Source organism: Anser cygnoides, chromosome 1, assembly GCF_040182565.1.
Source record: "Anser cygnoides isolate HZ-2024a breed goose chromosome 1, Taihu_goose_T2T_genome, whole genome shotgun sequence".
Taxonomy (NCBI): domain Eukaryota; kingdom Metazoa; phylum Chordata; class Aves; order Anseriformes; family Anatidae; genus Anser; species Anser cygnoides.
The window spans coordinates 41,780,013-41,806,557 of record NC_089873.1 but is presented as its reverse complement, the minus strand read 5'-3'; the positions used below and the strand labels follow the sequence as shown (position 1 = coordinate 41,806,557).

At 44.2% G+C, this 26,545-nt stretch overlaps 1 protein-coding gene across 3 annotated transcripts; it reads left to right on the top strand.

Moving 5' to 3' along the window:
* Positions 1-336: 336 nt before the first annotated feature.
* Positions 337-19,816, top strand: E2F7 (E2F transcription factor 7). Of its 3 annotated transcripts, none has more exons than XM_048047465.2 (12): positions 337-511; positions 2,485-2,760; positions 4,828-4,996; positions 7,189-7,470; positions 8,149-8,307; positions 9,348-9,485; positions 10,320-10,514; positions 11,161-11,245; positions 12,064-12,604; positions 13,473-13,740; positions 14,915-15,333; positions 16,604-19,816. In XM_048047465.2, the coding sequence occupies exons 1-12, from the start codon at positions 425-427 to the stop codon at positions 16,778-16,780; spliced, it is 2,796 nt and encodes a 931-aa protein (XP_047903422.2). In that variant the 5' UTR covers positions 337-424; the 3' UTR covers positions 16,781-19,816. The 3 variants fall into 3 exon arrangements, with proteins under 3 accessions (XP_047903422.2, XP_047903421.2, XP_047903423.2); XM_048047464.2 differs by having other exon boundaries at positions 338-511; positions 13,470-13,740; XM_048047466.2 differs by having other exon boundaries at positions 339-511; positions 10,362-10,514; positions 13,470-13,740.
* The last annotated feature ends 6,729 nt before the right edge of the window (positions 19,817-26,545 follow it).

The window sequence follows — 26,545 nt, the reverse complement described above, 5'->3', positions numbered from 1 at the left end:
GGGGTGCTGCGAGCCGGGCTCCCAAGCAGCAGCCCGCCCTTGCTCCCGCCGCCCGGGCCGTGCCGTGTCGGGACGTGTCGGGACAGGCGGTGCCGGTCGGGAGCCTCCGCGCGGGAGGGGGGGGGGGGGTGCTGGGGGGAGGGGGGGGGGTTGGAGCCGCCGGCTCCCGCGCGCAGGAGAGGCGCGGCGCGGGCGGGAGCCTCGTCCCGCGCTGCCGCGCGCCGCCCGCCCGCGCGCTGATTGGCCGGCGGCGCGGCCGGGGCTCCCCGGCGGGCCGCGCCTGATTGGCCGGATCGTACGAGCCGGGCCGGAGGGCGCCAGCGCGGGGCCGGGGCGCCTGGCGGGAGCGGCGGGCGGGCGGCACCGCGGGCACGGCTCCGGGCGGGGCAGGGCTCCGGGCAGGGCACGGCTCCGCTCCGCGCCCATGGAGCCCGGCGTCCTGAGCCTGCGGGACCTGGCGGCCGGCCGGCCGGGGCGGAGGGGCCGCGCGGAGCCCGAGGAGGCGCAGAAGGTGAGCGGGGCGCTCTGCGGGGGGGAGCGGCGGGGAGGGCGCCCCCCGGGGTGAGCAGAAGGGCTCGGAGAGGGGAGAGGGGAAGGTGCCGCTCGCCGCGATTCAAGCCGGTTGTGACACGGAGCCACGATCCGGGAGGCTGGTAGCGGGCAGGAGCCGCTCCCGCTCTCCCCGCCGCTTCTTGGTGGCACGACGGTGGGAGTTTGGGGCGGTGGGACCGCGGGGCTGAGCCCCCTGCACCCCCTTAGCAGCAGCCCGGAGACCAGAGGCTGGGGGGAAGGAGGACCGTCTCCAGCGCAGGTTACGTGTGGTTTCTCTGCTGCTCAACGTGCAATTGCAAGGATATATCACATGCCAACGCTGTGGGAACCTACATCCCAAGGAGTACCATGGCCTCCAAACTGACCCCTATTTGTCGCAGCGTAGTATGTTACAGCTGGCTGCTGGTAATTGTAAAAGAAGATACTTGTTACATCCCTGTGGGTTATTCACAGGTGAACGTATGCAGAAATTATACCGGGGCTCAGGACAAGATGCTTTCAGCGAGCCAAGTTTGTGCCCAGTGTGAGCACTACAGGGCTGCTGCTAGTAAAAGCTAGCTTCAGTTGCTACGAAAACTTCTTTGTGCTTTCCAGTTAGACTGCGCTTGATAAAATTATATGTGGAATCACCTGTTTGAATGTCTGTACCTGATAAAATGATACGTGGAATCACCTGTTCGAATATCTGTACCCGCTAGTGATAGCCAAATTGTTCCAAATAAACAGCAAAACACAGGAAACTTCTTACAGCAAACTTCTCACAGCAAACCAACAGTAACTTAATGTATTTATTTCAGGCAATATTCCATTTCAGAATTGGATCTTCTGCAGTACAAAATAAAGCAGTAACAGTACCCACCCTCAAAGTTAGCGTGTTAGACTTTTAAAGCTCAGCTCAGAACAAGTGTCCTGTTCATAGGGTGGTAAGTAGAATGAAGTGGTAACGGGACTGTAAGAACCGAATGTGCTCCCAGGGCAAAAAGGAGATGTGCTGCTTTCTGCGTGGACACTTCTGGAAGTCCTGCTCTGTGCCAGCTCCAGCATACTTCCTGTAAAGAAAACCAGCATGTCCTTCTGTCTTCTTCATCTCCTTAGTCTCCGTGAGCTGTTTGCACTAGCAGGCTAGAGTGAAGTAGGATCTCCTGTTGCTCAGAAACTGATCTCTCAGCTACAGGATACCATTGATGCTTTCCCGAATGAGTTCCTTTAGATTAGTTGTTGATCATAGTGGGAGTTCTTGCAGTAAGAAGAAGGGGTGAAAAGACTGGCCTTCCTGTTGGACCCAAAGGTGAAAAAAGTTGGACTGCAGCTAGAGACTGGAGGAGGTTGCGCTTCATTCAAGAAATAATGAAAATCAGCTTATGAATTAAGCTTTTCCTTCCAGTTCTAGCTGTAGTCAAAGAATACTGTTAGAGAGACTTTCTTCGTTGTTTTGAGCAGCAGATAGTGCAGCTGCAAAGCTTGCTTCGTTTGCACATGAAGTTAAGTTAATTTTAGCTTGACGTCTTGTGACGGTCCAAGCTGTATTCCCAGCGTGGCTTTTCACTGGGGACTTCTCAAGCAGAAGACCGTGTCTTCTTGCCAAGCGTGATGTGACCAAAGCACTCCTTCAGCTTCAATCCAGTTGGGTGATTTATGTTCACGGGCAGTGCTGTCTTGTAATAACAGTCAGAATTTTAAAGCCTAATAGGCCAAGTTTGACTGATTGACCTCAGCTTCTGTAATTCACAGTAGTATCTCATACACACTGTCTCCAGTACGCTAGCATATAGAGTATTTCACTGCTTCTGATAAAGGCAGAAGAACTGTGCTAAATATAGCTTTGAGTGCCAAGGCATGAGTCACTAAGATTACCTTTGTAAGAGCAAATGAAATTGATTGTTGGACTGTTTTCTTTCCTGTTGTGTCTAAACAACATTTTGTTTTTAATAGGAAAACATATTTGATCGATCCAGGATGGCCCCAAAGACTCCCATTAAGAATGAACCAGTTGATTTATCAAAGCAGAAAGGCTGCACCCCGGAAAGAAATCCAATTACACCTGTTAAGCTCATTGACAGACCTCAGCCTGACCCCTGGACCCCCACTGCTAACCTGAAGATGCTTGTTAGTGCTGCTAGCCCCGACATGAGGGACAGGGAAAAGAAGAAAGAGCTCTTCAGACCTATAGAAAACAGCGAGCAGAACGACATATCTGATTCATTACAGGTGAGACTCAGAACAGTTCCCTTATGTTCAGTCGCAGCTCTGACCTTCCTTTGATGCTGCCTTGGTTTTCTTCCAAGTGGTCCTTTGCTCCATGTAGGAAATTGCAGTATTTTAAATCATTCCCAAAGGCAGATGCTTATACGACGCTAGCTGACCAGTATGAACTTCAAAGATGAAAAGTAGCTGTCTTGGTGGTAATTGGCTTGAGACCTCTCAAGAGCCTGACGATGAATTGATCTGAGAGGATAGTGAAGGAAGCGGAGCTTCAGGTGGGAAAACAGCACAGCTCCTGGAGCTATTTTCAAAAAAAAAATCAGAAGGAAAATTGTCAGATCACTTTTAAACAGACACCGTGCTTGTCCACTGTACTACCATTTCCAGAAGCAATCAGACTCTGGTGCAGGCATATTTTTCAAAGTACTTTTGCAGTCTTATACCTTGTCCACAATAGTGGACAAGTCCCAACAGGCTGGTTGGTTAAAGTCACTTCCCGTCTTTTCACTCCAGCCCCAAACTAACAGTTATACAGTATGGACAACTGTTAGGAAGATTTGTACGTGCCAGGACTCAGGTAGTGGTGGGGTTGATCTCTGTCCTTGCTCGAGGGAGCGCATCCATGGAGATGATGTTGGATGATGATAAGTGTCGTTAGTTTTCCTCCCTCGGTTTTTTTTCCCCTCAACAACTTTCATCTCCTGGATAACTTCTTATAAAATATCTTTCACTGAGTATCTCAGTTAGAGGAAGATAGTTCTGGGGTCCTCCTTCTGAGAAACATCATTTGATAGGTACAGGTCATGCTACAAATACAGATATTACAACATCTGTGGTGACTGTAGTCTGGAGAAATCTCCAGTTTAGGTAAGTCATAGAGCAGCAAACAGTTCTCTGAAGATAATTCCTAACACAGCTTCAAATAAGTAGAAATAGCTGATGTTAAAAGTTAATCGTATTACTGATCCAAGCCAGTTACAACAGAAGTGTCCATGGACGTCAGGCAGCATTTTTAGGGTGGCTACTATAAAGAGTTCCCATGTTTTCTAGATAATAAAACCTACAATTAATAAGTTTCTGAACGTAAATATTAGAAGAGATGTGGAAGTGTTACTTTAAAAGTGTATAAACATTAAAGCATATAAGGTATACCGCTAAGCATATAAGGTATACCGCTATTTCTATAGTGTATGAACTCAAGGAATTCAGAGCAACAGCCTGCCATAAGGTCACTTAGTCAGCAGAGGACAACTAAGATCTCATAAGCATGGAAATTTGGGCTTCAACAGCTCCTACCACTCTCAACTTCTCTTTGCCAGACAGATTTTTTTCCCTTTTTTTAACGTAGAATCAAAGCCCCAAAATTAGCAGTGCAAAAACGTCATCCATCTTCTCATTTTCTTCAACTTGTTTAATAAACATACCTGTTCATGCATTTTTGCCATCACAGATTTTTTATTCCTGCAGGGGCTGAAAGACCATATTCATACCAGCTTATGAAGTTGCCTTAAGTTAACAGCTTGACAAAGTTTGATGTTCAGAGGCTGGGTGGTGCCTTTTGTAGCCACTTAGTATCACGCTGCCCCCTCCTCCCTACCCCAGCCAGCCCAGTTCCTTAATGTTAGAGGGCCGCTGTGAAGGGCTGTAAAATCTCTTGAAAGTGGTTTTGCAGGAACACTTTGATGGTTTGTACGTCTAATTTATTAGATCAAGAGGTTTTTGAGGGAAAATTCCTTCTCCTCTCTCAAAAAGAAATTCTCCTTCCAAGTAGGATCTAGCCATCTTCTGGTTTGGGGTGTTTAGTCTTACTGGTTTGTTTCCTTATGCATAACCATTGTTCCATAAGCTTGCAGGTAAGAGTTTTTCAATAGAGATCTCATATGTTGTACACTGGGTTAAAAAGAGCTTGCAAGCAAAAGTGTGTCACCCAAGTGCTTGGAAGAAGACAATGTTGTTTTCCTTGTTAGAAAGTCTGAGCTTGAATATTGATGTCATCTGAAATATACCTTACTTGGCTATGCCTTGCCTCTAAAGCTCTGTACTAAAGGGTTAACTTTTCTTTTTTTTAAACAGTATGATATGGTAGATGACAGCACGGTTGATGAATTTGAAAAGCAGAGGCCCAGCAGAAAACAGAAAAGCTTAGGACTCTTGTGCCAAAAGTTTCTAGCTCGCTATCCAAGTTATCCATTGTCAACAGAAAAAACTACTATTTCTCTGGATGAAGTGGCTTCAATTCTTGGTATGTATTACTGCAAAAATGGGGTAACTGATCACGTGGGATAGCCCTACAGAATGGCCTTCAAAACATCAATCCCATTACTGAGTGTATTTCAGAGTCTGCCTTTCCTTGGGTCTGGATGATCTTCTAATCATGCTAATCAAGAGCTAGAAATGCCTGATAATGCTACCGTTTTGAAATCTGCTTTCTGACAGCACTTTCTACTAAACAGATAAATCCTTCAGCTGTTTACCAACGCTGCTTTCTTAAATTTTCAATTTGCTGAACACTAAAAGAGTTATGAGTTACAAGCCCTCCAAAGGGAGGACTAAAGCAACAAATGACGTCAAAATGGAACATTTAGAGAAACAATTGCAATCTAGTAGATACAGGAAATGAGCTGGGTTTACTTCATGAATTAGTAATATGCCTGACATTATATCTTCCATGATCTCATGGTTCATCAAGGTTATCTTAGTTTTAAATGCTGTCTTGTGAAGGGAGGCTACAAGGAGGCCTGAAAAAGTGGAATGAGAAAATGTGTTGTGTGGAGGTGGTGAGAATGTATGAGCCTATTTGCTGGGTCTGTTGTCAACTTTGGCCTTTTTTTTTTTTTTTAAATTATCTGAGAGAAGTAATAAAACCTGGGAGAGAGGACTCAGATCACAGCAATAACAAAAGGATCCAGGTCTGTGGAGAAGAAGGGCTTTATGGAATTGGACTTAAACTAAATAAAAATATTTTATATTTAGAATGTTATGTAACAGAAAAGAAGTAGCAAAATGAAATGTGTCCCTTTGGGGAAGAAGGAGAACAGAAATGTAATGTTCTCTGAAACTCTGGTGAGAAAGTCCATTTCCGTGCCTTGGTAATGGGAAGTGAAAATAGAAGAGGATTCAGATAAAGTAAATAGTTGAACAATTCCTTTAAAAAGTAGCTTTTTTTTTAAGCGGGGATATTATTCCTTTGTATGTTTGCGTGTAATACTAGTACCCCATCCTTGTGTAGCTAACCATGAGTAGTGCATTGTCCTGTGTTGGGGGTGGCATTACCTTGCTTCCCTAAAGACTAGAAATCTTGCTTTAAAGCTTAGTACTGGTGATCTTACCTCCAAGAAAGGGATTTTTTTTGTTCTCGATTTGATTTTCACTTCCTTGCTTGTGTGCATCCACTTGATTCAGCAACCACAAAACCATTCACTGCTGATAGTGCTGCTGCAACTACGTAGGTCTGTGTTCACTGGAAAGCTGGCTATGGTAAGGCCACAGAGAGGACTGTGCTGCTGGTGCCTGATGGAAACCAGAATGTGTGTAGCAGTGTTTTTATAGAGTATCTTTTCACTCCAAAATCTCTACACACTTGGAAACACTCATGCATTGTTTATCCTAATATGCATTTGAAGCTAGTAAGTGTTATCCATATTCCCCAGATGGGTAAACAGATGCATCAAGGCCTTGCCTTCTGCAGGGAAGTCTTTCAAAACTTTCCCACTTAGCCAGCACTTGTTCTGCTCAACTGATGTTAATAGTGATGGGATTTCAGGTGCAGATACTGCCACTAGCTTGTTTCGCCGTACACAATACGGGTTAGTGTGTTATGAAACATAGCCATGCTTCAAACAGAGCTGGAAAGAAGTACCCAGGACAGTGAGCAGTTAGCCTGTTCCTGTTCAATCCCCAACCTTGCTCATACTGGTCAAGCGGAACCCTAGTTGGCCATACTTCGTCGATTTTCCCCGACCTAGGTGGCACTGAGAGCTTGTTTCTGCTGCAGGAGTAAGATTTTGTATCTGCCCTGTGTCAGTGCCAGGCTCAGAGCCTTTCCTGCCCTCACTGTTACACACGTGCCTGTGGACAGGTACATGCCTGAGCTCTGAAAAGAAGGGCCAAAGTGCTCTGAAAATCTGAGGGCAGTGCGAATAGATGTGAGTGAGGCTGAGCAAACCGCAGCCAGTTCTGAACACAGCATAGATGTTGTAAGCTGAAGTCACGGCGGCGATAGCAGCTAACTGCTAAAGAGCATCATACCATGGGGTTAGTCATACATAAGTCAGCTTTAATTGTGCAGATTGGGATGGATTTAATGTAATGTGTCCAGGAAAACAGTGAAAGACGTGTTACGAGTGTATATTGAACAGCCTGTGTTCAGCTTCTGCTAAAGAGCACGTTAAACTAGGCAAGCATCGATGTCTCTTATTTTTCTCACTTAAAAAGGAGTTGAGCGGAGACGAATTTATGACATAGTGAACGTCCTGGAGTCCTTGCACCTGGTCAGCCGCGTGGCCAAGAACCAGTACTGCTGGCACGGCCGGCACAACCTCAGTCAAACTCTGAAAATGCTTCAGGAGGCAGGAGAGCTGCAGTATGGAGAGCTAATGACCTTCCAGCACAAAGAACAGGACTTCGAGTATAAGCTTGGAGAGCGGAAAAAGGAAACTGTTCCAGATTCTCAAGACAGACCGTTACTTGACTTTTCAGAACCAGATTGCACCTCCGGTAAGATAACTAATGTGTGTGATGTGCTGTATAGACACGGGTCTCTTTCTCCAGTTTACTGTGTGACTCCCTTGCTTTGCTTTTAAATTAGATAGTAAACATATATATATATATATATATATATATATATATATATATATATATATATATATACATATACTGTTTGCAAAAAGGTGCTGAATTCTCTGCAGAGGTCACAAAACTGTCTGTGTTATGCCTGGCACTGGTGTCAGGACAGATTTTCCTTCTCTCCTCTGGACTGGCAGGAACTTCTGCCAGATGCTCCAGTTCTTCTTCCCTGCCCATACCTGGCAATAAATGCTTTGTCCTGACAGAAGGTGACATGTTCCATTTGTCTACTATTTACGTGCTGCCCGTATAATGTATAGCATTTAAGTCCATTGAAACCACAAAATTGTAGTGGCACTGTGTAACATAACAGAATTAGCTTTGGAGTCTGACTTTGTCAAGGCTGTTTCTCTGTAAGCTTTAATTTTTAAGGTCTCTTGAGGGGAAACTCCGGTCTACATTACTCAGTTATTTGCTGCCTTTCAAAAGCTTTCTGCTTCCCAACAAGAAAATGCTGTAGTCCTTTTATGTGTGAGAAACCTACTTACTAGTTTTCTGTCTGTGTTGGATGATATATGCTAAGAGGCTTGGCTGTTGTTTGTAACGCAGCATCTGCGAACAGCAGAAAGGACAAGTCGTTGCGGATAATGAGCCAAAAGTTTGTCATGCTGTTCCTTGTCTCCAAGACCAAGATAGTCACTCTGGACATCGCAGCAAAGATATTGATTGAAGAAACCCAGGATACAGTGGACCACAGCAAATTCAAAAGTAAGCTGGCTTTTAAGAGACAAATCAGTCAGTGAGTAAAGAAAATGGGGGCATTGAACTGACACCAGTAGACAGCAGCAAGAGCGGGTCTGGGATCTTTGCTGAAATGTGGGTTTGTTTTTTTAATCGGAAATGCTAGATGCTGTAAATAGACATCGGGGTGGGGAAGAGTCAATTCGACAATTATCTACAGGTTTTAGCCTGGGGATAATTAGAATGAAGACAAATCAGGTTTCTGATTTGAGTTTTTTTTATACTTTATACCTTGCTTCCTGTTCCTTTCTGAATGACGTTTCAGAACTTACTGAAATGAAATGCATTCTTTAATGGAATTGATGTTTCCTCTGCAGACATGTTACTTCTCACTCTGGAAATCTTTCACAGCTGGATAGCACAGTTTGTCTTTCAGTGGGATTTGGTACTTAGCTCCCTTGGATAACTTGGAAAAACTCAGCATTAATAAATAATTATGAACTTGTAAAAATAAAGTACTAGCACTTCAGTCTTAGAATTCTACCCCAGATGCCAGAGGGACGTAAGGATTTTAACTGAGTAATGGGTTTGGGTACCATATCCAGCTCAAACATGTTATTTATCAGAGTCACAGCTTTTTCTAAGGGTGTTTCATTTTTAAGACTGTAAATACATGTCCTCTTGTGATCAGCTGTGCACATCCATGAGCCTCTTGCCACTGTGCATGTCTTTTCCCTTTATGGAGGTTGCTGCCTTTTCTGGGCATCTGGTGAAGTAATCCTTCCCTGTAATCCCTCCCTTACCATTTCCATCAAAATGAGGTAGGCTGGTTTAAACTTGACTAGCTAAGCTGGATGAGCAGCCAAGATAAGAAGCAGTGACAAGCAGGTGGAAGTGGGAGCTGGCATGGCAGCCTTTATAGGAGGTAGCTCAAGTCCATCCCCATTTGATTTTACCGCCTCATCTGAGAGCTATGGTGATATTCTGGAAATGAAATTACTACACATATATGTACTGTGTTCACTGTAAGTGTGACTGTCTGTACTATTTCTGTCCTTTCCTGTTAGCAAAGGTACGAAGGCTGTATGATATCGCCAATGTTCTTACCAGCCTGTGCTTGATAAAGAAAGTTCACGTCACAGAGGAACGGGGACGCAAGCCAGCTTTCAAGTGGATTGGGCCCGTGGAATTCCCTGGAAAGATTGGTAAAGTGTGAAGCTCATAGCCCTTTGCTTTTTCATTTGACATTCCCTTCCAAATTATAAAAGGTTGTTTTCTGTGTGTAAAGAACGATCTGGCATTCATTGTCCACCCTGTGGTTTTTAACTGCTTGCCAGCTCAAAATTTGCTCTTGTTATACTTCATGCTCGAAGGCTGGAGCTGTTGAGGGATATTGAATGATGATACTATGACTTGCTGGTATTTTTACATTGCCTTACCTAACTGTGAATAATTGTAAGAACGGTAGAGCAATGGAAGATCATGCCGATGTCTCCAAATCTGTGTTCACAGATCTTCTGGGCTGCAAAACCTTAGTAATTGTCATAAGTAGACAGCAAGTTATTTTCTTAGCAAGAGAACTTGCCAAGGAAGAGCAGGGCTGTTTCTTGCACGTTTCCTGATGGAAAGGTTTGCCTGTAAAGGAGGAGGTTGGCCAGAGCTTCTCTTGTAAGCTGCTGATTCTTGGCTAGAAGCCAGTGCAAAGGAAAGTCTTGTGCTATGGTATTTTCTACTTGGGTCAGGCCAGTGCCAGGACCAAGTGAAAGTAAAGCATATCCTTTCTGCCATCTTTAGTCCCTTTTACCCTTCTGGGTGTACGCACTGGACTGTTGCTGCTGTCTGCAGCTGCCATGACATAGAAAGGAGGGAAGGCTTTTTCTTTTCTATCCATGCTCACTGAACTGTGCTCTACTTCAGTCTTGTGTGGTTTGGGGTGGCATAGAGATTACCTCTTACGGCCAAGTTTGCTAACATGGCAGAAGCCTAAACATAGAGCTGTGTTCCTTGAGGGACTGTTGTACGAAATTGTATTCCTTCAGATGAGCCAAGAGGGCATAACCCAACATCTGATCCTCTACCAGGGGAGCAGAGAGGCGCCTGTGCCCCGTACCAGGCCTGTGCTACTGGGAAGCAAAGGTTTACACGTCACGCATCGTTTAATGGCACGCAGCCTTGTGAAGGGACCAAAAGGAAGGTCAGTTCTGAGCCCAGCAGTCCACGTCAGGAGAGGCAAGGTAACTACTAAGGAAGCATGTTTTCTTACATCCCGCTGGATCTACCCAAATGTGGGCCCACCAGTTTAAGGCTCTCGTCTGGGTGAAACAGCCTAATAAAATATATATGAATTACCCTAGGGAGGTGCCAGTAGTTCCGCTGCCCAGGCGATGAGACTTGTGTTCTGGATCTTCCAGGCAAGTGCATAAAGTTAGATGAGATGAATCTGGGTGACACTGCCTTGAATCAGCAGTTTATTTTCTGGTAAACATTTCCGTTCTTCGCTAACTGCAACTTTTGTGTGGTTTCTTCTGTTGTAATTTGATATAGATGAAGAAGGATTCTTCAGACACAAAAGCTTGCTTTATGTTATGCTTCATAATATAGTGGAATTTTCTATAACAATCTAATGGAAAGCTCTTTAAAATGGTAAAGCAATTACAGGGCCTTTCACAGTTCCCTGTTACAGGAAATGATGATGTCAAGCACCCCTCCAGTGGGACTGAGAGTTGTGAGTATCTTGCAGGTTCTGACTCTGGGTGATTAGTGAATATTATAAAAATGTACCAGGGAATTAAAATTAGATCCGTTATTTTATGTGGCCATTATGAAAATATGCTTGGTAAACATACCTGTTACTAATTGAGTGCTCCTTTGTTCTTTCAGCCTATACTGTGAACTCAGATGAATATTGCTCAAAAATGAGAAATCTAGCAACCGTCTGTAGGCAGAAAATAGAGGAAGATACTAGGTAAGCCAGTATTACAGACTTCTGTCTAGTTACAGCTTGGTGCTTGTCATGTTTAGTTCAAAGTTAGTTTCCATTAATGGGACCAAGATAGCAATAATGAGACCCTAGCAATTTTCAGTTTTAATTCTGATACATCTCACTGTGGCTTGTTTGTTTTTTCTTTTTTTTTTTAAGAGAGTCATTCTAACGTGCAAAAAGTCTTAATGTAAAATGAAACAAACTTATAAATGACATACCTCAAACTCCTTTGTTTATTTGTTCCTTTACTATTCTGTCAAACCATAAAACAACTTCACTTCTCTGTTAATTAAAAGCTTTCTTCATGAACTTATTCATGGCCAGTTTATACCTACATGTATTTGTACCATCGTCCTTTAGCTTCAGCAGTTGTTCTTTATCTCAGGTGTGTTTATATAGGGCATTCCTGCCTCATTTGACCTATTATTTAGGTAGGCTGAACAAATCACAATTCCGCAGAAGACCTCTTTGTCATCTTAGTGGGTTTTCTCTATACCTGTCCTAATTTGAATTCATCTGTGGGTGCCAGGCATATCTCCCTTTTGACCTTTTCTTCTCCTGTCAAGTGCAACTGAAAGCATTATTGTTCTGCCAAAAAACTGAGGAGTCTGCTTCTGTATAACCTGATATAATAAATAATAAAAAAAAGACACTCTTGTAAACTGTGTAAAATAAGTGGAATTTCCTGGTGAATGTGGAAATGTGGAAACATTTACTCTTAAGAATGTACCTAGTTGCTTTTGAGGATAATACATGGGTTTACTTTTGTACTAAATGTTTTTCTTTTTTCTTTGTTTTAGGACCAAAGTTTGTGCCACAGAAACAATACTAAATTCAGCAAGGAACCCAAGTATAACCTCACCTCTCTCCCTTCTTACGGTTCCTGGGGACTCTGATTTTTGTGTTAACCCTTTGCCTCAGGCGGTTTTCCCTGTGGTTCAGGCAGATGTGCCAAGTGTCTTGCTGCCAAATGGGGTCAGCAACCAAGCTCTACAACCCACCGCTCCAGCAGCCTCCAAAACAGAAAACGGAAAACCTACTCTGCTCCCCAGCCAGCCCTTCTTGTGTTTTCCCTCATCATCCCTTTTTATGTTGTGCGGTGGTCTTCAGGAAAATCTCTTGAGGGAGAACTTGCCTGCAGCAGGAGACGTAGGAAACAGGAGCGCAGAGGAGAAGGCCTCACCTGTGGAAGCTCAGGGTGCCGGCCCTCCAGCTGGCTGCCAGAAACGCAGCTCCCACGAGTGCTCGTTGCCCTCTGCACCTATGGATGATGAAGAGCCAGCTGCTAAAAAGCAGACCGTGGAACAGAGTGATGGCCCTCTCTCACTTGTGGTACCCAAGGTAAAGAAGGGAATTGCGTTATCACTTAGGCTTCCCGTTAGTGAGGGAAGACTTTGCCCAAGACGGTGTGTTTATAAGTGAAAATTCACTGCACCGCTCTTGTTACAGATACAAATGCTACTTCCCACATGTTAATACAATTATATGGGTGCTGTGTCAGCAAGTACAGGCATTAATTGGGAGAAATTTTCACACTGGGAGGGAAAAATGGATTGCGATTGCTTTGCATACTGAAAGGATGATCGGCTGTTCTTGGGAATCAATGCCTTGGTCCTTGTCTTCAGGCTGGCAGAAGGGACAAAATCAATGTGACTATTACTATTCATCTTCCCCTGTTTGCTTCAGCTTTCCCAGACAGCAGCAGCATTGCTTACTCCACTGAGCTACAGAAAATGTGACTAGCACTTTCCCCCTACTCTCCGTCCTGAATCCCTCTCTCACCTGGTACTGCCCACAGCAGAATGGTGAGACAGGAGATTGTGGTGAAGGTGAAGGGTGTCAGTCTCAGTTCTTTTAGCTACTGAAAATAGGTGTCAGGCTTAAGGATGTATCACTGCTTGAATATATGCCATCTGAAACAGATGTTTTTCCTTATCAATAGAAATAAATGAATCCCCAAGCTCAGGTACTTCTTAACTACTGTTTCCAAGTACTGAAAGTGAACTGCAGCCCTGGGCACAGGAGTCAGGCATCACTAAAATTGCTCTTCAAACCCTCAGACAAAATCTTGAATGCAGTGACTTGCTAATCAGCTTTGCCCTGCTCTTGTACACAAGTACACATTTTATTCTTTAGCTGAGGAAGGTGTATGAGACATCATTTTGTATTTCAGTTTGGATGCCTCATTACCTCTGTTTTTCCTTAGAAGTCTTCTGAGTTGCACAAGGCAGATTCTACCCCAGGGAGCAGCTGTGCATCTGCTGTACATCTAGAAGCTTTTCATCTTGACCTCTCAAGTCCTGCTGCTCCAGAGACTGAAGACAAAAAGTCTACGAGCCCTTTAGATTCTCAGGAGCAAGAAAAATGGCCTAAGAATAAAGACCCCGACGAACCTTCTCCAGGAAAAGAGCACCCCTCTAAAGAAAATGCCAATCAACCTTTTCTGCCACAGTATCTTTATGTTCAGCCTACTGCTGGTAAGGACAGGCATGAGATCTAGAGGTACTCAACCCTCTCTATCTGTTCACTGAGCTGTTCAAACAGGGAGACCTACAGATAGGTCAATAAGTCTATAGTTGGCACAAAAAGTGTCAGCGGTTTTCCATGGCAGTTTAATAATAGCTCTGAATTCTCTTAACTCCATATGAACTGTTGCTTCTCTGAAAATGCAAGCTTTTTTTTTTTTTTTGAGGTACACAGACCTTACTAGAGATAAATAATGTGGATTTTCTATGCTTGAATTATATGGGGAAGAAAAAAAACTATCTGGCATTCAAAACTGGGGGCAGCTGGAAGACTAGATTTGGCAGAAAGACAGCCAGAATAGTGCAAAAGCATTCCTCTAAGGGGTCATTTGTGAATTTTGTACTTTCTTGTCATGTAATTTAGTGGGGTAATCCCACACAAACTGAGGCACTGAGAGTGTTCATGGACACATTAGGGATGGGAAGGAAGCAGCTGAAAATACTGAAAACACAGAATTTCATGTCCACCCTTTTTGTGACTGTGCTCGTGTGGCATGGAAGACTATTTTGTGGGAACACCATACATGTGGCAGATTTTCATGATTCCTGCTTTATTATTTGATTCCTTTGTCCCAGAATGGGTTCTATGGGACTTCACGTATGTGGAGCGACTTATAGGATAGAGACCTTAGTTAGAAAATGTTGATCTTGGAGTTTTTGTAAAGTCTGACAAACAATTCAAAACAATATTTCAGCTGTTCTAAGGAAAATGAGCATCTTTGGGGTATATCTTTGTGGAGGTTTTCCAGTTGCATTTCTTTTTCTTGTCAAAACCCAGTGTATATACTTTTGTACAGCACAGAATGTGATTCCTGTTAGTGAAGAGTTTCTTTAGCCAAGATGTTAATTGTAACTCAAGTTAGAAGCAGAAAATAGCAAGGGTGTAGTTGGTGCTCAGTATGAATAAAGCAAATGGATGCAGAGATGGTGAACAGGCAGCAGGGGGGGACATGGAGGTAGGTAGGAAAAGGGGGGTTGACTGAACAGCCAGTTTTTTCTTCCTGAGCAGCCTCTCTCTTTCTTTCTTCTGCTTTTCACCCTTCTCTCCTGTTCTAGATGAAGTTATAATAGCTTAATTCCAAATTTTTCAACTGTATTAATGCCCTTCTGTTTCTCTTTGGTTTAGGACTAAGCAATTTTAATTTCCTGTTCTCTGCAAACCAAGCTCCCGGTGCCATTGGGCTGGCTGCCAGCCAGTTACCTTCTCTGAGCATCCCCTGTGTCATGGTGCCATCAGCAGCCTTGGCTTCCTTCCCTCTCGTCTGTTCTCCTGCGATCCCCAGCCCTCTTTCTCCGGTTCCTGATGGCTCCTTCTCGGCTGCTGCCTCCATGAATATCAGCATGTCTGGCCTGGCATCGACAGCACCTGTTTTCATCGGCACCACGGCAATGGTTACTCCAAATGCGCCCCCCTCGGTGGATCCCCAGCAAACAGCTCACCCCGCTGTGCACCTGAGTCCTGTGCTTGCCAGGTCCTGCAGTACTGTTAAACTGGACTCCCCTGTGTGCATGGGGCATCCGGTGACCCTCCTGAAGCTGCAGCAGGTAAGACCAAAAGGTGACTGAATGACGGTGAAGCAGCAGCTCCAGCTCACTGGCACCGAAGTCAACTCGTGCTGCAGGCTGGTGCCTGTGCATCAGAGCAGCAGGCTGGCAGGCTGGGACTTGGTGTCCTCCACCTAACGTACACGTCCACCCGTACTGGTGGGAGGGCAGCGAGTTTTAAAAAAAAACTTACAAGAACTTTAAAAGATAAAAAGTCTGGCACAAATAGGGGTAAAAGAGTTGCTGGTTGTTTTCCCTGAGATTTGAGTGAGTATTTTTTCCAGTTTGACACTGTCATTGTAAGCGTATCATGCAGGAGCTATAGGAAACACATTGTAGGAGGATTGTTTGTTGTATTTCAGGAGTTAACTGGCTAGAATCAGGTGGTAGTGTGCTGGGAATCCTCACCCCCAGTTCTAATCACTGTTCACCAAGGAATAGAAACGTAATGGCAGCATCAGATCAGAACTGGGGGAAAACACCAATTTTCATCGGTTTTGTTGAACCTTTTTGTAATGATAGTTTTAAAAATCTCCCATGGTAATAGGCTTTTAAAGTAAATAAACAAGGAATTCAAAAATGAAGGGCTCATCTAACTGAGGTACAATGATGATATAAAGCAGTCATGTCACGCTGTTACCTGGGTCTTCACAACTACTGGCAGTGACATTCTGGCACTGCTTTAGCTTAAATTTGTAGATCTGTGATGTGTTCTCCTATTTTCTAATGCAGAGACAAATCAAAGTTTTGGAAGCTTTATGACAGTTATTTTATGTTTATTTTGTTTAGACTTTATAAAAAGTCTGTAACGGAGCCTATCTGATTACAGATACCAGCATTAAAGGTAACAGTAGAGTGGCACTTAAAACAGAAGTGGCCTGGGTTTAGGAAAATTAATTTTAGATCTGTTTTGATGCTAGCAAATAACAAAAGTGAGTAAAACAATAAGGAGGAAAAAGAGCCATTTAAGCTAGAGGCCAAAATTGGCATGAGAATGAATGAGTATGAACTAGCTGTGAATACATTTAAGTTGGAAATGAGATGGAGGCTTTCAGCTTCACAGAAGTGATGTACTGGCAGACAACCCCAGAACAAAAAGCAGGGGCAAAGACCATAGCCTTTCATGTGGAGCTTCTGAAAGGATTGTGTGACGTGGTTTCCTATAGTAGCTGGGTACAGGGCTCCATGTCTACAAGCTCTCTTCTGTTTGCATGCTTGCATGTAGGCTTCGATAATTACTGAATTACTTTTTGTTTTGTTTCACAAATAGCCTTCGTCAACTCCTGTCACTCCCAAGAGTATTCGTCCTGCGCGTCATGAGACATTTTTCAAAACTCCTGGAAGTCTTGGAGATCCTGGTGCATGGAAAAAAGGTGAAGGCAGCCAGACCAGAAATGCCAGCTCTGTGCAGAGGCGACTAGAAATCTCTAGTAGCAGCAATGACTAACCCCACAGGTTGCAAAGCGTGGGCAGATTGTCCTAGGACACTGTATCCATTACAAGAGAACAAGCTTTTATCTGACAAGAGGAGCACGTTAAAATGTCACCCCTTTTGGCATGCTTCCCCATCATCTTTTCACCCACCAGTTCTGTTAACCTTCTTCACAAATCATCCTTGGTGGCAAAAACCTTTTACTTAATTGTTCTTCAGTACTGATTTGAATTCAGATGCTGTGCTTCACACAGCCTTGTGGGCATCAAATTGTATTTGTGGTTTTAATTTGGAAAACTCTCTTTGTTGCTGTGAGGAGATGCAAACAGATTTCCTTGGAGTCCCCATGGGTTCTTTGTTCATGGTTTTAAGTGAGACGTCTAGCACTTATCTGGGGTAAGCGTGTTTTTTTTTTTTTTTACATATACTGTACTTACCCTGAGTAAATCTGCGGTGAAATTGATAAACTTCTACAGTTGCAAGAGCAACTGCGTCCTTAGTTCCAATCTGTCAAACCCTGCCTCTGCAGTACAGCCTCTTGCTATTTATTTTGTACGTTAGAGTGGGAGCTTCAGAATAACAGATTTTCTCAGGGTAGGATTACTTGAATGTCAGTTGATTGTTGTACAATTTGCCCAGCACTTGTGGTTAGGAAAACGTAATAATAACACAATATGATTGAATGTATACATGTGAAAAATGTTAAGACCAAAATAACTGTGAATGTTAACATTTTTATAGTTATGTTAACGAACTGCGTTGTTCCTTGGGTTTCTTTCTCCTAATCTGAGCAAAAAGTACAAGGTAGATATAAAGAATACAGAACCTGATTCCTTAAATCAGTTGGACAAATTAATTTGAGAATGTCAAGCCACTGGGAGGGCAGTGCTAAGATTTCATCTACCATTAAAAATATGTTCTAGTCTTTATGACTCAGGAACACTTGTAAGTCATTAACCACATGATTAGGTTCAGTTTAACCTGAGTCTACTTAAGTCTCCTTAAGTGCCTACTTAAGTTGATTTTAAGTAAACCCTTAAGGGGTATAGACTGAGGTGCCTAGCTGTTCCCTTATGGGAATTTTGTCACTAGCTAATAGTGCATTTGAGTGTACTTGGAAGACAAGGGAGATCTTACGTTTTTGGCACATACCTATCTAAACCATAAAAAGAAGCTGAAAAAGAATAGGAGCCATAAATTTTGGAACTGGGAGAAAATTATCCATCCTCCTTATGAGAAGATAAGGAGGAAGAAAAGGGCATGTATAACACTTAACATTCAGGGTCCTCACATAATGGATGGTGCTATTAATAATACAGGACATAAGAGTTAATGCTCTTATGCTTTGGTATGTTTTCACTGGTGTAGCAGTATGCTGTTAAATTTGTGCAGTTTCCTCTTTGGAAGACAGAAAGTGTTGTTGACATCATGTTACTCCAGATTTTCAGCAAACACAGGGCCAACATTGTCAGCTCTTCTGTCATGAGCACCAACTTTGTGTTGAATGGTACTGGTTTTCCAAGGGTAAATACACTGTGATGTGCTACTCGGTTGGTCAAGGGAGGCTAGGACTGGCTTTGGGGGCTGGGGAGTTGGTAAGGTTTTTTATTTTTATAATGAAATGTTATTAAAATGGAATTTAAGAACGAATTTTAGTAAAACTGGGAGCTGAATAATGTGGCCTTATCTTAGAACAGACCAATAACAGCCTTATAAGGAGAGCTGGTTAGCCCTCATTGAAAGAAAGTCTCTATAGCAGAATTATCATAGGAAATTTCAGGGGTGGTAAGGAGAAATCTTCAGACCGCTAAATTTTATTTTTTATTTTTTTTAATTACACTACAGTTGTGAAAGTTTACAATTTTTGCTTCTGAATTATTTCTTCCTATACCCCCACTTAAATTTAATTTCATTTTGAAAAAGGAACGTGTAACTGGCACAGTGGTGCCACTGTATTTCTGCTAACATACATTTGTTGCCATTCTGGCTGGAAACATGCTGCTGGGGTTCTGGGTGACATGATGGATATCGATTCTCCAAACCTTGTTTTTTCTCTTCACCTCTAGTATGGTGCAACTTTTTAATGAAATGGCAGCTGGGAGCTGAGAGGAGGATTTGGCTTAAGTATTCACTCTCTGCTCCAGTTGAAGCATCATCACAAAAATTGCCTCCTTGTGTCAGTTATGTTACTCTGAGTCATAACTAACCTAACTATACTTGAAAATGCAGGAGCTGAAAATGTATCTTCGGTTTCCAATTTCTGCTTCCACTTTTGAGTTTCCGTAAATACAGCAGGCCTGGAATTGAGGATTGACTCCCTCACAATCAAAGCTGTTTGATGGGCTGCTGTTGTGAAAGCAGATTTGGGTCTGGGAGAAGAAGGGGAGTTTACATGCTGTTCTGTTTTTGTCAATGCAAAATTCTCACTGGAGTAGGTGGAAAGGAGTGATGGAGCAGCAGGACTGAAGCTTTTGGGTGATGTTGGGAGCAGTGCTACTTGCAGCACCTGAGCTGCTGTACTAGACTTGGCAAGGCAGAAGGGTGGGTTGTCATGAGGGAATGAGTTTACATTTACCTTCACTGAAAGCTGAAAACGTAAATTAAATTAGTAACAATTCACCAGCAAAGTAGCTTTGGAAAAGCAGAATTTGTATTTGCACTGACAAAAAGTGCATGCCCACGATGTTCTGCAGGGTTTATAAAACCTTTTGGTTTCAAGACAGTTGTTAAGGAGGGTGAGCGTGTAACTTATACTTGAATCTACCTGCCACGTTTACATTTCTGATTATCTTTTGTAAATTGGTGCTATTTCTGTATTTAAAAAGCTGTATTTTTAATGTAAAGCTGCTTCCAGTTTGTATCTTTGCACTGCTAGTTTAATATAGATATTAATTTTATTGCTGCTTGTAACTGTCCTGCTTTTCCTGCTCTCTTGCGATCTTTCTAGCTGTTTGCATATAGCTTTACTCCAATCACACTGAGTTGAATTTTTTAATACTATCTTTTAGCAAAATATTAAACTTTTACAGAATAAAATGGAACTAAAAACAAGGCTGAGGTTGTGATGTCACTATGGAGAGCATCCTTGAAAAGAAATGTCCGTCTACCATGCATTCAAATTAGCAGTCACTGTGGAATCTGAACACTGAATAAGTAACCCCAGTTGCTTTTACATTCAGCTTGTATGCTTAGCACAAGAATCCCCTTTCAGCTACTGCAGGTACAAGGACTACTGCAATATAAACTAACGAAGTCCTGGAGCTGGCTAAGAGAAGGGCCCTGGCCCAAAACCATGCAAAGTGCCCCCAATCTGTGCTTCTATAGTATGGGACAGATGTCAGTGCCAGGATATCACAATTCAGAAGCTGTAACAGGTTGTCTAAATCTGTGCCTGGGGCCTGTCACCCACATGCCTTCTGGCATGAAAGCCTTACTTCTGTGCAATGTAAAGGTCAGGAATAACAGCAGTAAGCCACATTTCTCAGCAGGTTGAGGTTTTTTTGCGAGCATTTTCTCAGAGGTGTCTAGCAAAAGCATTGTTCATGTTGTAGATGTGACCAGGGTACTCTTGAACTCATTGTCATGGGAAAACACTAAACTTTGCTTTGGTTCAGACTTCAGTTTCTTGTCTGAAGAAACAATGAAATGTAGTTGTCTATTTCTCATACATAAGATTGTCAGCAGTGATGTTTAGAGGCGGATATAACATAGACCCTGTGCAGATAGTTTTCCCAGCTGTTCCTAGTGGTGACAGTACAGCGGACATTTGGGAAGACCCAGGACCTGAAATTTAAGTGGCTAATCGTTCAGCTGGTCACCCCAGACCCCCTTTTTCCTGTGTCTGGGAGTTTCCCAGGAGCAGAAGGGCCTGGGACTGGGCTGTGGGTAGGGGCATGAGCCCAGGCACTGTCCACCGGGGGTCCTGCCCCACCACCAGCACCCTGGGGCTGCCCAGGGCACCACTGCTGTCCCTCAGCCCCAGGTCTCCACAGGATGGCAGCAATGCCTGCCTGACTGCCGGGCCTCAGGCTCCGAGGAGCAAGGCAGGCCCTGACGCAGACCCATTGTTCCAGGGGTGAAAGCCATGGTCTGCTTGTGCATGCTCACTGACCATGAACTGCTCTTAAAAAAAAAAAAAAGAGTTTAGCTCATGGGGCTGCATGAGCTGAGGTGGCTGGGGACAAGGCTGCTGCGCTCAATTTGTGGCCTATGGGCTGCAGAGGCCTGCGCAGGCACATGGCACAGCAGAGACAGGGCCGTGCTCACCCACGGCCTTGCTGTCGTGTCTGTGACTTGAAGAAGCTGAACAGGGACCAGGTATCAGAGTCCTCCATACTGTGTCACGTGCACTCAGGCCCTCCTGAGCTCTGCAGGCTTTGATACTTGTGAACACCACGGTATCTGTTCAGCATCTTTAAATCTGATGGCATTTAACCACCTCCATGCACACGAGACACAGCTTGACCCAACACTAAGTTTATGCCTGTTAAAATCTGTGGCAGTTTCACTACTGATTTCAGCAAGTCCCTCACTGCCCCTTTCCCTCTGTAATTAAAGAGATGCGAGTTAACATCCTGCATCACTGAGAAATGGCTTCAAGATGCCTGAGTTATGACTGGCTGAGTTCCTCGGAGTCATTTCTAAAATGAAAACTCAGCAGCTCACTCAATATTGTTTGTTTTATTTTTGACCTGTGACTTCACCAATATTAACTTTTCCCTTTCCACTGACAGGAAAGATTGTAATTTTAATAAGATAAAATATGGTATGAGGAGTGCTAACAAACCCTAGCTCTGCTCCAGCTTCTCTAGCAGGGCCATGGCTGTAGTTTTTCTTGGGAAGGAGCATAGCTGCAGCTTCAAGTAGTTCCCGTCCTCATTGGTGTGCTTTTAATTCTCCCTTCTGAAGTAAAGAATAATTAGAGGGGAACATTAAAAGCCCTCTGATTTAGTTCCCTATAAAAAGGGAAAATTAAAAGTGGTGGCATTGCAGATGGAAGTCTTACAGCTCCACAGCCTAGGCTGGGCAGCCAGGACCAGCTGGGAGACAGAAATAATCCCATGGTGCTGGAAGGCGTTAAACGCTGCCAGCAAACACAGCTTTGATCTTGGGCAGCCATAAACCCCTGCGAAGCCCCAGGGCCTAACCACTCCTCATTTGGGTAATGTGGGAGAGGCAGCTGAGCATCCTTATGGAGTAGGAGAACCAGAGCAATAAAACCCACCCACTAGGCACTGCGCCGCATGGGAAGAATCTAGCAAAGGCAGGTCATGAGGAAAATTACAGAGGTTAGCCTTGGGCTGATTGCCAGCACAGGGGTTACACCTGAGACCTCTTGCAAGTGTGTGTGCTGTGGCATTTGGGGGCAGAAAGCCACAGGGAAATCTGCAAAACAGGTGTGTACCAGCTGGACATGGAGAGCAGAGCAGGGCTTCACCGTGCTGACCGTGATCCTCTGAGATCCCTGTGGCAGCGAGCATTAGCATCCAGATTCTTTCCAAATTCATTGACTGCACCAGAAATGTGATGAAAATTTAGTCTATTTTTCAAGACCTTTCTCCAAGACCTCCTGAGGGGTTGAAATGAGTTCTCATGGTGTCAGTCAGCACCAACTCAAGCTCCAAAAGCCTCAGGCCTTCCTCTGCTCCCCTAGGAGGGCACAGCTCTGCAGATGAGTGGGCAAAAGCCTGCCTTGCTTCTTGGCAAAATGGTGTGATGTCCAAGTCTGATACTGCAGGACCTCCCAGGAAAGAAAGGTCCAGCGTGATCTGCTGCGGTCCGAGCTTGGGATTCCTCCATTCTCCAAATAAACAAAGTTCTTATTTTCACCCTGCAGGGGAACGCAAGATGCCAGACTTCATGCCTTTCCCTCATCTCTGGCTGGGTATTTCTCACCCTGGATGGGCCAGCGGTTTAATTTGATAGATGACATTCCAAATTTGGGTGAGAGGAAAGCATGAAACTTTGGTGGTTTTTGTTTTGTTTTTTTTCAGAAGTTGCTTTCTTATTTCAAAAATGACAGCTGTAAACCAGCAGTTTACAGACTTATCCTCTAGGTGCAGTATGTTAGTAAAGACACTGTAGGGGAATCAGACCCATCTGCAATACGTGTGAAATACTGCAACGTGGTACAGGCTTGCAACACCAGCTGAAATAGTTAAATTTGGAATAAGTTTTAATATTTCAGGAGGAAACTGGAAAATATTTAAAGCCTAGAATAAAAGATAAAGGAATAAAGATTTTACTGCACAACAGTAAATCGTCTAGAAGGAAACACCTCCCTTATTTTGCTAGTCTGTTCGTTAATGCTGATACAGTTCCTGTATCTCACTAATAGGCAACCAATACGTGATTTAATAACCCTACACCCTTTTAAAATCTCGATTAACTGCTAACAACTAGTTTGTGCTAAAAGCATCCTTGTGTGCCTGAAAAGCACAGGCAATTTAATGAACATAACAAAGAAGATCCTGAACCTCTGGTCAGAGTGAATGTAAGAGGAGATAAATGAGGCTAATTTTCTTCCCAAGGAAGTGCAAGTTTTGTAGTTTTATGTGTCATTTTCCTCCTATTCCCAGAACTGTAACATCATTGGGGCCTGTGACATTGCTCCCACCTTGCACGGCCCTGAGGAGGGAGCTGCCAAGGGGCGAGATAAAACAAACCACTGTTCCCTGACCTACGCTATGGGTTCCTATTGTTGCTGCAGCTGCACTGAAACTGGGACATTTGGAAGATGTTGATGAAACATGTCTCTGCAGACACTTTAGGCCTAAGCGTCAAACACCTCTCCTGGCTTCCCTTATATTAGTGCAATGCCAGTGGCTCCAGTGGACTTGCTCTTGATTTATGTTGGCTTGAAGGGGAGGAGGATCTGTGTCCTGGTTCTGGGTTTATTTCTGCTCATCATCTACTACGTGACCTTGAGCAAATCATTCTTTGACTCCTCTAAAAGCAGAATGATTATAATCAGCCAGGAACACCACCTTGCCTCACAAGACCTAGCTTGTGGAGCTGATATGCAGGGGGAAAGGGAGAAGGAGAGACGTGAGGCTGGAGAGAGGACATGGGCATCCTTGTTGAGCAGGCTTTAAGAAACAGGCGGACAAGCACATTCACTGATTTGAAAATGATTTAGAGCTTTTCTGCTTAGCCTCGATTCGGTCCTCACATTATTAGAGACTGTCCCTAAGGACATGACAGAGCCTGCTAGCCTGGTGGAGCATCAAAACCTGTCCTTGTGCTACCACAGTACAAGTCTGATGGTCTTGGACTGACCTTCTCTTGCTGTTTGACCATTACGTGCTATTGATTTTTAATTTAAGACTCCTCTTCACATGTGTGAGGCTGAAATCACATAGATTGGAGCCCATTATGTCTACAAGACATTCACGAAAATACTTCAAAATGCATTAGATAAAAAATTATTTCAAGAGGCTGAGGAAGCGAAAGCTTTTTCAGTCTTCCCAGCACATACAATTAAAGAGGAAAGAACATTTCAGATGCAGTCAGGGAATATATTTTACTATAATCAGATAACTACGCGGTGCCCTGCCAGAGCAACTACGGCTGGGCTCCAGGAGTCTCTGCAGAGAATAAAAGGATTCGCTCAGGCGCCAGCCTCCCTCCTCCCCCAGTTCAGAAGTCTCTCCAGATATTTCTTCAAGCTAGTACAAGCTGCAAAGTCTTGCATGATCCTAGTGAATTGTTATCTCTGGGAGAAACCAGAGGGCAGAAATAAAGTACCAGCCTGTCAGCATTTGTATAGCAAAGTCCCTGCCATTTACTGTGCTAGGCAAACTTGGCTGTAGCCTCCCTTTGACTTTCTCAGGATGGGGCTATTTAATTAAGGAGAGCAAAACAAATCCCAGAGGTTCATAAACCTTTTAAGTCTGTCAAAGCCCAGGAAATCGTGGTCTGGATTATAATTTCGAGTATAAAAATGTGATTTTCGTAGTTCCATGCAAAACCAGGTCATACTTATTTCCCCTTTTTAATTTTCAAGGAGGAATTCTTCATGGCAATATTAAAAGGAAAAACAGAGATGAAATAACAAGAAGCAGAAGTTTGTCCTTGAGATCTCTCTGCATGTGGAGGTATGGGGCTGCACTCAGGTCCATTAAAACAGTGTTGGAATCAGTCAACAGTGGGCAGCTGATTAGCAAAAAGAGACCTCTCCAAGCCCTATGACAACAAACAAACAAACAAAAAGCCATTTTAGCGTTTTCAGCACAACAGGTAGGAAGTTAAAATGATGGAATGGATTAAAGCAGACAGAAAGGCTGGGCCAGCCCCCCATAGTGCACATTGATGCATCTGCGATAACTGCAGCAGAGCTGTGAGGTTTCATGCAAGACAGACCCCAATTCTGCTACGTTTAGAGGCACCACTGACAGTGCTTGCACAGCTCTTGGTGCTACGCTGCTCCCAAGGTCATCTGGGGAGAAGGGACACTTGGTTCTCTATCTCCAGGAACATGACACCATTTTATAAGTTGTGGGCAACTCAGAACAGACCAGGCCAAGTCCTGTGTCTCCCACCTAACATGGTGCGGCCTGTCCTCTGCCTTTAGCTCTCTGCAAACTGTCTGTACTTAGCATTGTTGCCTTTTCTCAGCACCATCTCCTACCTCTCAAACCCTCTTCTATCAGGGCAAGGGAAACAGAATGTCTTTCTTAGAGGAGATTCTTTCCTAGAGGAGGTCCACAACTCAGTTTCTTCTGCCTTTGCTCCTGCTACCTGCAGCTCAGGGTGCCTGCTTCCCTGATGTGCCTGACAGTATGTCACTGTCCCTCCTTGCTCAGAGGCTCAGCACCACCTCAGGGTGAGGCTGCAGCAGAGTGTCACAGTATCGCTGACCTTTCTGGGATGTCTTGTGGTACCCAGAACAGCTGTCAACTTACAGCCTGGCTCTGGTCTCAAGCTGCAGTCAGGACCAGCTCCCTGTACTCCATGAGATGCACAGGATTCGCTCCAACCTCATGTCCCCATTTTTCTGAGCTCGGTTGCCTGGGGGGTGTTTGTAGCAGCGTATTTGTGAAGGAAGCAGAAGTTGCTCTGAGGAAAGGACATAAATGTGGCTTCTGGCTGCCTCGTGCAGTGGCGTGCATTTTGCACCCTGCTCGGACCATCTTTGCTCTACTCATTGTAACACCCCGTCAACAGTGTGGGATTCTCTACGGAGCTCAAAACTTTTCCTAATTAGGTGAAATGGAGAGGAGACAGCTACCAACTTTCTTGTTTCTGATCCAGCTATAAATGATGGATACTGGATAGTATGCAAACTGATGTGTTACTGGTTTGTGGTATCTGGGAGGGAGGTGAAGGGGCAGCCCAGTCTGCACCTTGCCCTCAGCCCAGAAATTGAGTAATGGGCTCAAAACCTTATGTGCAATGAGTTGACAAGGCAGGTCCTGCGACTCAGTAAATCTTGATTTGCTAGAACAAAACACAGGGCTAAAGAGTTTGGGGCTATTGCAGATTGTGGCTTTCAGGGCCACCCATTAACCCCTCAGTTTTTACTCAAGTGAAGCTCCTTTCATAGCTGCTCCCCAGCTGTGATGCAGCCCAGGTGGGGCCAGTGGCAAAGCCTCAGCTGAAAAGCAGCTCCCAAGGGAGAGGAAGGGCAGGCCCTCGCTTTTAGCTTTTTTTCTTGCTCTTATCAGCAAAGGAGCCAGCCTATGAGTCAGGCAGCTAAGCTCCTCAGCTTAGCCAACGAGACGTCTGGAAGGGGATGGATGCTCTCAAGGCCCTGACAGCTTGATTTGCTATTGGGAAAGG

Excerpts from the sequence above, each read along its gene's own strand:
- E2F7 (XM_048047464.2), top strand. The coding sequence starts at position 425 with ATGGAGCCCGGCGTCCTGAGCCTGCGGGACCTGGCGGCCGGCCGGCCG. Across the intron at positions 10,515-11,160 it reads TCCACGTCAGGAGAGGCAAG|CCTATACTGTGAACTCAGAT; the intron begins GTAACTACTAAG and ends TTGTTCTTTCAG. Across the intron at positions 13,741-14,914 it reads TTATGTTCAGCCTACTGCTG|GACTAAGCAATTTTAATTTC; the intron begins GTAAGGACAGGC and ends TCTTTGGTTTAG.